Genomic DNA, 11,450 nt, shown 5'->3' with positions numbered 1-11,450 from the left:
AGAACATTTGATACAAATGTACCATAATAAGTACATTGGATAAGATGAATATAATGAATATTCATTCATGTATTCTATCCATTTATGTATTTCATAACACTCCCCCTTGAATATTCATCATATTCATTACGAATGTGCATTGAATGATACTGCCTCATTAAAAACCTTAAGCCGGAAAAACCCAGTGGGATAAAAACCGAACAAAAGGGAAAAAGAGTGCAGAGCACAAATGTTATGATATCTACCTTTTATGGATGCATTAATTGCCTCGTTAAAAACTTTAAGCCGAAAAAACCCTATGGGAAAAAAACCGGACATAAAGAAAAAAGAGTGCAATGTATATATAGCCACTCCTGGGACTACTCATTATTGCATCTTGTGAACTAGCCGCATATCAATGCTGCAATGCATAGTTCATAATATCTCCCCCTAAATAGAGCCATGTAGCCACTTCTGGGGCTAATTAATCTTACATCTTATGAACTCGCCTCATACCAATGCCATATACTAATTTCTCAAAACTTGATGTTGGCAATGATTTGGTAAAAAGATCTGCAAGATTATTTATGGATCGAATCTGTTTAACATCAATTTGTCGACTTTCTTGGAGTTCATGAGTATAGAAAAATTTTGGCGAGATATGCTTGGTCCTATCACCTTTGATATATCCTCCCCTGACTTGTGCAACACAAGCAGCATTATCTTCATAAATTATAATGGGAGAATTGGTAACCGGTATTAAGCAACAAGAATTATGAATATGTGTTATAACGGATCTTAACCAAACACACTCTCTTCCATCTTCATATAAAGCAATAATCTCAGAGTGGTTATAAGATGTAACTACTAGCGATTGCTTCGTAGAACGCCAAGAAATAGCGGTGCCGTTATAACAAAATAAATACCCGGTTTGAGAGCGAGCCTTATGTGGATCGGATCTATATCCAGCATCAGCATATCCAACTAAACCAGAGTTAGTGGAATTATTGGAATAATATAATCCCAAATCTATGGTTCCTCGGAGATAACAGAAAATATGTTTAACTCCATTCCAATGTCTCCGAGTTGGCTCAGAATTAAAACGTGCCAATAAATTTATCGCAAAAGCGATATCTGGTCTCGTACATTGTGCCAAGTACATCAAAGCCCCAATTGTATTGAGATATGGTACTTCAGGACCAAGTATCTCTTCATCATATTCTCTAGGACGAAATGGGTCCTTTTGGGGATCCAGAGACCTTACAACCATAGGGGTGCTCAATGGGTGAGCTTTGTCCATGTTGAAACGTTTAAGCGATCTTTCAACATATGCTGATTGATGGACGATTATTCCATTTGCTTTATGCTCAAGCTCTAGACCAAGACAAAGTTTGGTTTTACCCAAATCTTTAACTTCAAACTCCCTTTTCAAATATTCAGCAGTTTCAGCTAACTCTTCTGGAGTTCTAATTAAATTTATATCGTCGACATAAACTGCTATAATAGCAAATCCAGTTTTTGATTTCTTAATAAACACGCATGGGCAGATATGATCATTTTTATACCTTTCCTTAATTAGGTACTCACTTAGGCGTTGATACCACATGCGACCGGATTGCTTTAACCCGTACAAGGATCTTTGCAATTTTATTGAGAATAAATTGCGGGGGAGTGCATGCTTCGGGCATTTTGAATCCCTCAGAATTTTCATATAAATATCAGAGTCTAATGAGCCATATAGATATGCCGTCACAACGTCCATAAGACGCATTTCCAATCTTTCAAAGATTGCTAGGCTAATGAGAAAACGAAATGTAATCATATCCATCACAGGTGAATATGTCTCATTATAATCAATCCAAGTCTCGGGAGAATCCTTGAGCAACGAGTCGGGCTTTATACCTAACAACCTCGTTTTCTCATTTCGTTTTCGGATAAATACCCATTTATATCCAACGGGCTTTACATTATCGGGGATACGAGTTACGAGGTCCAAAAACCTCTCGTTTAGTTAGGGAAGCTAATTCAGCTTTAATTGCTTCCTCCCACTTATGCCAATCTTGCCTTTGACGACATTCAATAATAGATTGTGGTTCACAATCATCATCCATAATTTGATGAGCAACTAAGAATGCAAAAGCATCATCAATGATGATTTCATTTCGATCCCAAATTTCATTACAATATGTAATGGAATTCTCAGTATTCCCGGGGCTAGTGCTTCTTTCATGGGTTTGCGCCTCTTCAGGGGCAATAAGCTCTTTGGGAGCAAGCACAACGCCAGGCTCTTCTGGAGCGGATTCTTGATTCTTTCCCCTTCGTTTTCGAGGAGCAGTATCTTTTGATCATATCGGTCTACCACGCTTCAAGTACGAGGGATTTTGATCCATTTTAGCCTCTTCTTCGGGAACAGCTATCCTAGCTGGAGCATTTGCAGCTGGAATATGAGACTTCGTTACCTTAGTAGCATCATTAAATGCGTCAGGAAGTCTATTGGCCATAGCCTGTAAATGGATTATGCGCTGCACCTCGTTTTCACATTCAGGAGTCCTTGGGTCTAATTGAGATAAATTTTTCTCATTCCAGGAGAAAACCTTAACTAATTTTTGTTTTGCAGTCATGGAAGTTGTAGGTATCCCAATTGATGGAAACCTAGTCTCATCAAAATGACAATCTGCAAAACTGGCAGTAAAAAAGATCACGGTAGTTGGTTCCAAGAACCTAATGATAGATGGTGAATTAAACCCAACATAAATGCCCAAACGGCATTGGGGACCCATTTTCGTCCTTTTTGGTGGTGCTACAGGCACCTGTACTACACAACAAAAGGTGCGTAGATGTGAAATATCTAGTTCATAACCAAGAACCATTTGAAGGGGAGATTGTAAAATACTAGCAGTGGGGCGTAATCTTATTAGAGCTGCCGCATGCAAAACTGCATGACCCCATGCTGTATCGTTGAGATTCGTTCTCAATAATAGAGTGCGGGCAATGATTTGGATACATTTAATCAAGGATTCTGCAAATCCATTTTGAGTATGAACATATGCAACCGAGTGCTCAACCTCGATTCCGAGTGAAGCACAATATGTATCAAAACTCTTTGATGTAAATTCACCAGCATTATCCATCCTTATGCTCTTAATTAGATAATCAGGGAATTGTGCCCGGAGCTTTATAATCTGCGCAAGTAAACGTGCAAATGCAACATTGCGCGTAGATAATAGGCAAACATGGGACCATCTACAGGATGCGTCCACTAATACCATAAAATATCTAAATGGTCCACTTGGTGGTTGTATTGGTCCACAAATATTACCCTGAATTCTTTGCAAGAATAAAGGAGATTCAAAATTAACCTTTGTTATAGAAGGTTTAATAATGAGCTTTCCTTGTGAGCAAGTCTCACAATTATAATCTTTGGACAACAATACCTTTATATCCTTTAAAGGGTGCCATTTTGTATTTTGAATTATCCTACGCATCATTGAAGCGCCAAGATGACCAAGACGATCATGCCACAATCCAAACTGATCAGGGCTTACCAATCTCCAGGATGTGGTAGCGTAGGTTTCAATAGCTTTAATCATGACACAATACAAACCCATAGAAGAAGCTTCTAGCTTCTCATGGATGGTCTTCAGGCCCATCTTATAAGAGGAAATGCCAATATATTCCTTATCTTGCTCATAAATAGTCTCAATATGGTACCCATTACGGCGTACATCTTTGAAACTGAGCAGATTTCTTTTTGATCGAATGCTTAGAAATGCATTCTCAATATGCAGGATTGTGCCATTTGGCAAAATAATTGCAGCATTCCCAAAACCATCAATAATCGGAACAGGACATGATATTGTATGGATTTGTGCCTTACGCAATGTCATACTCGAGAAAAAGTGTCTACTACAAAATATAGTATGTGTTGTTGCACTATCAAGCAAACAAACATCTTCTTTTTTCTCGGTATTTTCCATTTGCATTTATATTGACAACTTCAGGTGTCAAGTATCATAAAAGTTGCATATTAGTTATATAGTCAAATAAAATTTCAAAGATAAATATTATATAAGGTTCATAAGTATTTCATAAAGAACAATAAAAAAAGTAATACATTTAAAGCGAAATAACATAAAATTCAAAGTTCAAATTATCATCCACCAATCTGATTCATCAAAGTAATCAGAGGTCCTCAAAGAAATCAGAGACATCCAATGATGCATTTGCTACTTCGGGAGCAAGAGGAGTCCCACCAACGGAGATATTGTTGGCCTCAACATTGGTTATGGCAGTAGGATTGATTTCAATGGCATGAGATTCACCACGCTTGCCCGTATGCTTTAAAGATGCCTGGTATAGGTCAACAAAATGTTTTGGCGTACGACAGGTACGTGACCAGTGCCCAGTCATGCCACAGCGATGACAAATACTTTCATTAATCACCTTCTTTTGCTTCTTTTCTTTGCCATGATTCAGGCCAAAGTTTGATTTCCTAGGGCGGTTAAATTTCTTGCCATCCCTTCTAAGATTATATTCTTGCCTGCGCTTATAGCCCTTAAAATGGCCAGTATTTTTCTCAAAGTTAGCATGTGTTTCAGGCAATACTTTTGAGCCAGCAGGTCTAAGATCATGATTTTTTAGCAGCAATTCATTAGTTTGCTCGGCAGTAAGAAGCACAGAAATTAATTCAGAATAGGTGGCAAAGCGCGTTGCCGGTATTGCTGTTGCAATACAATATTCGAAGCATGAAAGGTGGAGAAAGTTTTCTCAAGCAATTCTGCATCAGTGAGTTTGATACCGCATAACTCAAGTCGAGAAACGATATCAAATAAAGCAGAATTATAGTCAGACACTAATTTAAAATCTTGCAGTCTGAGATTTTGCCAATCATATTGTGCTTGAGGGAGGATAACGGTTTTTGTATGATCATACCTATCCTTCAACCTCGTCCACAAGATATGCGGGTCTCGAACGGATAAATATTGAGTCTGCAGGCTCTTATGCAAATGACGACGAATAAAAATCAGCGCATTTGCTTTATCCTTTTCATTTGAGGTTCCATCCTCTGTAATTGTATTAGCGAGACCTTGCCCTTGGAGGTGCATTTCCATGTCAAGGCGCCAGGATAAATAATTCTTTCCACTCACTTCCAGGATGTGGAATTTGGGCTTTTCAATATTTGCCATAATCCTTGCAAAAATAAATCCTTAAATTAATTAAAAGGATTTCCAAATATCCACCGCTACTTCAGGAGCAGAAGGATACTTTTAGATTTAAAATTTTGGCTTCGGGCCAAGAAAAATAAAAATGAAGAATTGATAGAAGAAGATAAAGTATATGTTGATCAATAAAAAGAATACCCACCTTGCAAAAATTACTTACTCAGTCGGTAGATCTTCGTGCTTCAAAAGTTACTTACTCAATCGGTAGATCCTCGTACTGATAACGTGTTGTAAAATGTCGCGTGGCGAATATATAATATAGAAGAGATTTGAGAAGAGAAAGCAAATGAACACTAGAGATAGTAGAGAAAGCAAGATGAGAGAGCTTTATTTCTAGTATCTCACTGTCGTGTTTCTGTGTGATTGTGTATTGTACATCAAAACTAAACTCCTATTTATAGGAGAACATGAATGTACTTATCATTAATATCAATGTATCGGATGATACATGTACAGGATAAGGAGACGAACATTCATTGTATAGGAGATGTACTTAGAACATTTGATACAAATGTACCATAATAAGTACATTAGATAAGATGAATATAATGAATATTCATTCATGTATTCTATCCATTCATGTATTTCATAACACTAAACATATTTTACTTGTAACAATTCAGTCTAATTTTTTTTTTTTAATTTGATCAATTTAGTCTTAAATTTTTGGACGATTTACCGATTGAATCATTCTAGCAAATTTTGATTTGGAATTGCTAACGTGATCACTGGTAGTATCACTAATGCTGATGTGGATGATATTTTAATTTTTTCATTCTCATATATCTATTTTTTTTATATATAAAACACTTATTAAAGTTAAACCAAAGCCTTTATGTTTACGTTAAAAAGTTTATCACTATCGCAAGTTCGAAACTGATTATGCAATTTGTCAGTCAATTTTTTCTAGTGGAACTCGTCTAACAATGAAAAAGAAAAAGATCTAACGCTCTAGTTTTGCACTGCCATAAGCATCAGACTCTGGATCCAGGCCTCATCGTGAATATCATCACTCTTTAGCAAAAATATTTAAAATCCGTCAATTAGTCATGCCTCCTTTAATGACCAGACAAATTCAATGTACATGAAATCAAAATTTTTATAAAACGTATGATATAATTATAGCGTGTCCCTCGAGGATTTTTCAAAAGGAAAAGTTATTTTCAGACTAGTTGTGTGATAGTTCCACCCAAAGTCTAAGCATCTAGGTTCTTCCCTCCCCAGGTCGGGGTAAGTCACTGCGATCCAAATTCTTAAATTGTTGTGAGAGTTGTCACCAATCATTTTTTTTTAGATCGATTGCAAACAGAAAAATAAAATAAACTATAAAGCGATAATAAAAATTTAAGGTCGGAGTGTTTAATCACGTGCCAAAAGGGGAAGCACCTTCCACATCACCATTTCGATTACACATTCTTATGTGATGAGATTTCAAAAGTAGTTCAAGTGCAGTTTTCCTTTTATGTTTAGAACATTAAAACCTTTGGTACTCGCTCTCAGGTGAAATCACCTCGTCACGGGATGAATAAATGCTGGACTAATCGTGTCGTGTGTGATCTGTGCTCTTTAAGAAAAAAATTGCAATAAACGAGTCCAGTGCATTTGAATCAAACAAATATGGGCGAATCTATACAAATGCGAACTCAGTCAGGATGCAATTAATCCAATGCATACGATTCCAATAAAAAAAGAAGAAGTGAATTCAATTATAACATCATGCATGAATTGGATGCATACGTCTCTAATAAAAAAAATGAAGAAGTAAATCTAATCAAAATATCTAACCAAACATCCATATTCTAATAGGTGCAAAATGACAAGCAAATCAAATCACGAGGAAGAATCTAGTACGTATCCAAACATCAAAAACATAATCTATCGCATAACATGCAAGTTCGGGTAAATAATTAATTTTGATGGGAAATATGTTGACGATGCATGATGCGCAAATAACTAATTTTGGATTTATTATGAATTAACTAATCTTGTGATGCAATAATCATCTAATATGCCATCTAGATTTTTTTATTATATATTTACGATTTCTTTTCATTACTAACATGATTTAATCTAAGTGCTTGTGAATAAAATAAGAGCCAATTAATGCTTATGAATGAGTAAAGCTATATGCATGACCAAAACGGCAAAAAGATCCAATCTTTTTGGGTGGGTGAAGGCGTAGGTAAAAGGCCAACACTGCGTAAAAACGACCATCAGAATACTTCCAAAAACCGTAAATAAGTAACTACACACATACTGAATTTGATGTAAAAGCAAATCTAACACAACTAGAACAGCGAGGTGACTCTGGAACACTTCAAGGGCAGACCATGGACGAAGCATGCTCAGTCCAATACCATCATGCAAAGGGAACGACTAGGCAACTTGATTCTTCCCTAGACAAGTTCATGTGAAGGGGATTAAGACAGCGAATTTCATATCAAAATAGTGTGAGAAACGAAATCTGCACCTTTTTTACTTTCAAGCTTTTTTTTTCCGCTTGCCGCTTTCTAATCTTGCCTATTTCTCATAACTTTCCAACTCTCACCCGAGTCTCCTTTTTTGCCACCGAAAGCCATCCCTCCTTGAAAGCTCACGATTGGTTTTACCTTTTTAATGAGTCCCCATCTCTTCTCTCTTTTCAAAAAAAGAACCACCGAATCCTTTTCTTATTCTATCTCCAAAACTCACGGACAAATTTTCCTTAATCAATCACCACATGACCCGCTTTCTGCTTTCCCCCTCTTTTCTCATCCCCGGCCAGCTCACTTGACCCAATCGATCTTTTCAAACGCCAGATCGCCTTGTTTGCTCTGTCTATTTGGCCATCGAACTCCAGACCATGGACGAAGCATACGAGTGTTTGACTTTGTTTGATTTTTGTGTAGTCAAAATCTCTTGACCGTATTTTGCTCCTTAAAAAATTCCTCTTTAAAAACCGGTTGTTTTCTCATCACAGTCCCCTCTCTTGGCCGGCCTTGACTCATCTAATCCTCATCTTGAAACTATTTAATCCAAACTTCCACAATTCTCGAAATCGTGATACACTTTGTCCGAATCATATCAAACTCCACAGCAGGCAGTTAGGACCAATGCCGGTATCTTGGAATCATATCTAATCCCACTATCTTGGAGTTATAGACCATCTCCTGCGAGCTGTGTCCAATTGCACTATCATGAAATTGAAGCAAACTACCACGAATTTGGAGTTGTGAATGTTAATTTGTCTCGCATGTCGAGCCGTCCATTGGGCCAATTAAAATGAAGAAGTCCGTAGTCGAGCCCCTATTTTATTCGACGCACACAAGCTTTGTTTAATTTGAATGCATTGTGCCTAAACATAAATGTGTCTATTGTCTGAATGCAAAAATTTTTAATAAAAGATGCGAGTGTAGAACTAAGCCAAGCAAATGTTTTTGTTTAAGGATCCAAACACACCGTTACAAACGAATTTGATTCTTAGTTGTCTCGTGAAATGAATGAAAAGTCTCCTAGCAAAATTTTTGCGTTAGACATATAAACTTTCCAAAACGGACTCTTTTGACATTTGGTAGGAATGTTGTGATTATCCGACTATTGGAAAGTATCGTTGTCATGCATATTATATGTCGTTGAGAAGTCATGTGTTGATTTCTTATTCAGTAAAGAAGAAACCGCTTAGAGGTTGAGGATCCCATTTCGAGGAAGCCAGCAAAGTTTTTCTGATTAGTGAGTCCATGATCAGATTACAAGAACCTACCACCTTAGAGTTGTTTCTCCACTACTTTAGACGGCCTCAAAGAAGCTTCTGTCAATCAGAGCACCGAAATAACGCAGTGGTGAAAATAAGTCCACGTTTTCACACCTATTACATATCTTCGTCCACACTTGAGTACCATATTTTCCAAAGTTCTAGATCAAATATTATTTTTTGCCGGTACCCTTGATGGTGCATGTTATATATCCCTTGGGTGGTCATGTGGTAATTATTGTATAGCAAGGAAAAAAACAACTTCTCGATTTTATCTGCGAGACCTTGACTAGAACGTGAGAATTCACTAGGACCAGTACCGATCTATATTATTCACAACTTTTTGTCGGCCCCATAGAAGCGTGTTTCCATCAGATTCCGAATAATATGGTGGTACGCGGTATTCCGCGAAAATAAATCCAAATGTTCACACCTTTAGATGTCTTGGTCCATCCTTAAGCATCACCTTTTACCAAAGTACTAATGAAAGTCTTGCATCTCTGTCCTATTAGTATAAGAATAAATCAACAAAAATCAAGTGGTAAACGAACTGCCTGAAAACATCATACCAAATCTTAACTTAATAGTAGTTGTGACTATTGAACTCCATCATCCAATGGCTTCTTCATCAAAACCCAAAAGAATTCACGATGTCTTCTTGAGTTTTAGAGGCATGGACGTGCGCAATAACTTCCTTGGTCATCTCTACAAAGCTTTAAACCAGAATGGAATATCTACTTTTGTTGATAGCGAGGATCTGCGGAAGGGAGACCAAATATCACAGGCACTTATGAAGGCCATCGAGCAATCGTGCGTTGCAATCATCATTTTCTCAGAGGATTATGCTTCCTCGCAATGGTGCTTGGAAGAGTTGGCAAAGCTTATGGAGTGCAAGGAGCAAAAGGACCTTATCGTTCTACCAGTGTTTTACAAAGTGGACCCAAGAGCAGTTAGAGGGGGGAGAGAAAGTTATGGGAGAGCTCTGACAAAGCATGAGTCCAAGTTCGGGAAGAATTCAGAGAAAGTGAAAATATGGAAGAAAGCGCTTCTTGATGCTGGTAGCTTGTCTGGGTGGCATCTAAATGATGGGTAAATTGAGTGGACTTCAGATTTGTGTAAGAAAGTATTATTTACAAGTATAAAAACTCCTCATAGAAAAGAGTAGAAAAGAGTAAATAAATCGACACACACATGATTGAAAGTATAAAATGTTAAAACTTGATCGACCAATAAGCAATGTTATTGCACTTACCAATTTCTATGGAAGGAGTAAGACAATTCTCAATGCTTGATACAAGATAATTAGTGTGCACATGCCATGTAAGGCAATGGCATCGTGCTTCCAGTATTTACCAGTTTTCGAATTGAAACCGTAACTACCGTTCAAAGTCCTAAAAGCTCTTTTTGATTAAGTGTGTGGATGAATCACAAAGAATAGTCAAAAGGAAAAATAAGTAAATTGCCATGTATAATCAAATGAACATGGATCACTTGGATGACTAAAAGTTGAACCCTGAACTTGTTTGGATTGGTGTGGAGCTCTTGGAGTTCTAATTCTGACTTGGTGGGAACAAATTTTTCTTGGTTGTGATTATGTAAAAATGTGACGCACTCCTTTTTCATTATTGGTTGGTGACCGTTCGTTATTTGCTTATTCAAATTGCTAAAACAATACTACAACTTATTTTTTTCCATTTTTGTCAGAGATGAGTCAAAGCTTATACAAAGAATTGTGAATGACATCTCCACTCACCTAGATCGAACACCTTTACACATCGCTAAGCATCCAGTTGGGATAGATACCCAAGTGATTAAGTTGAAATCGATGTTAAATGTTGACTTGATGATGATGTTGTCATGGTGGGATTATGGGACTGGGAGGCATAGGCAAGACAACTTTAGCAAAAGCCCTTTACAATGCTACTTTTAGACAATTTGAGGGTTCATGTTTTTTGGCAAATGTTCGAGAAACATCTAAAGGTTGCATGGGTCTAGTTATCTGCAAGAGAAATTATTGAAAGATATATTATCACTACAACAAAGGTTAGAAGTGTCCAATGTTGATGAAGGTATTAATATAATACACCATAGACTTTGCTGCAAAAAAGTTCTCATCATCCTAGATGATGTGGATGACTTGCACCAATTAAATGCCTTAGCAGGAGAAGGCAAGTGGTTTGGCAATGGAAGTAGGATCATTATTACTGCAAGAGATAGACGAATGCTAACTAGTCCTGGGATTGATTTACATCATGTATATGAAGTTGAAGTACTAAATGACAGTGAAGCTTGTGAGCTACTTAGCAATCATGCTTTTCCAACATGCCAAAAATTGGAAATCAAGATAGATTTGGTGGATAGTGTTCTAAATCATGCAAGAGGCCTTCCTTTAGCACTTGAGGTGCTGGGTTCCTTTTTGCGTGGTAGAAGAGAATGTGAATGGGAAAGTACACTAAAAAAAGCTTTCCAGGATTCCTCACTAATCCATTAATGATGTGCTCAAAATAAGTTATGATGGG

The 11,450-nt window shown here is 37.1% G+C and overlaps 1 protein-coding gene across 1 annotated transcript; it reads left to right on the top strand.

Annotated features, from left to right (window-relative positions):
* Positions 1-9,604: 9,604 nt before the first annotated feature.
* Positions 9,605-10,024, top strand: LOC120293878 (TMV resistance protein N-like). Its single transcript, XM_039313658.1, has one exon. It carries the CDS (start codon positions 9,605-9,607, stop codon positions 10,022-10,024), a length of 420 nt encoding a protein of 139 aa, XP_039169592.1.
* Positions 10,025-11,450: the final 1,426 nt, after the last annotated feature.

Source organism: Eucalyptus grandis, chromosome 5, assembly GCF_016545825.1.
Source record: "Eucalyptus grandis isolate ANBG69807.140 chromosome 5, ASM1654582v1, whole genome shotgun sequence".
Classification (NCBI taxonomy): domain Eukaryota; kingdom Viridiplantae; phylum Streptophyta; class Magnoliopsida; order Myrtales; family Myrtaceae; genus Eucalyptus; species Eucalyptus grandis.
This window is presented reverse-complemented; position numbering and strand designations above follow the sequence as displayed.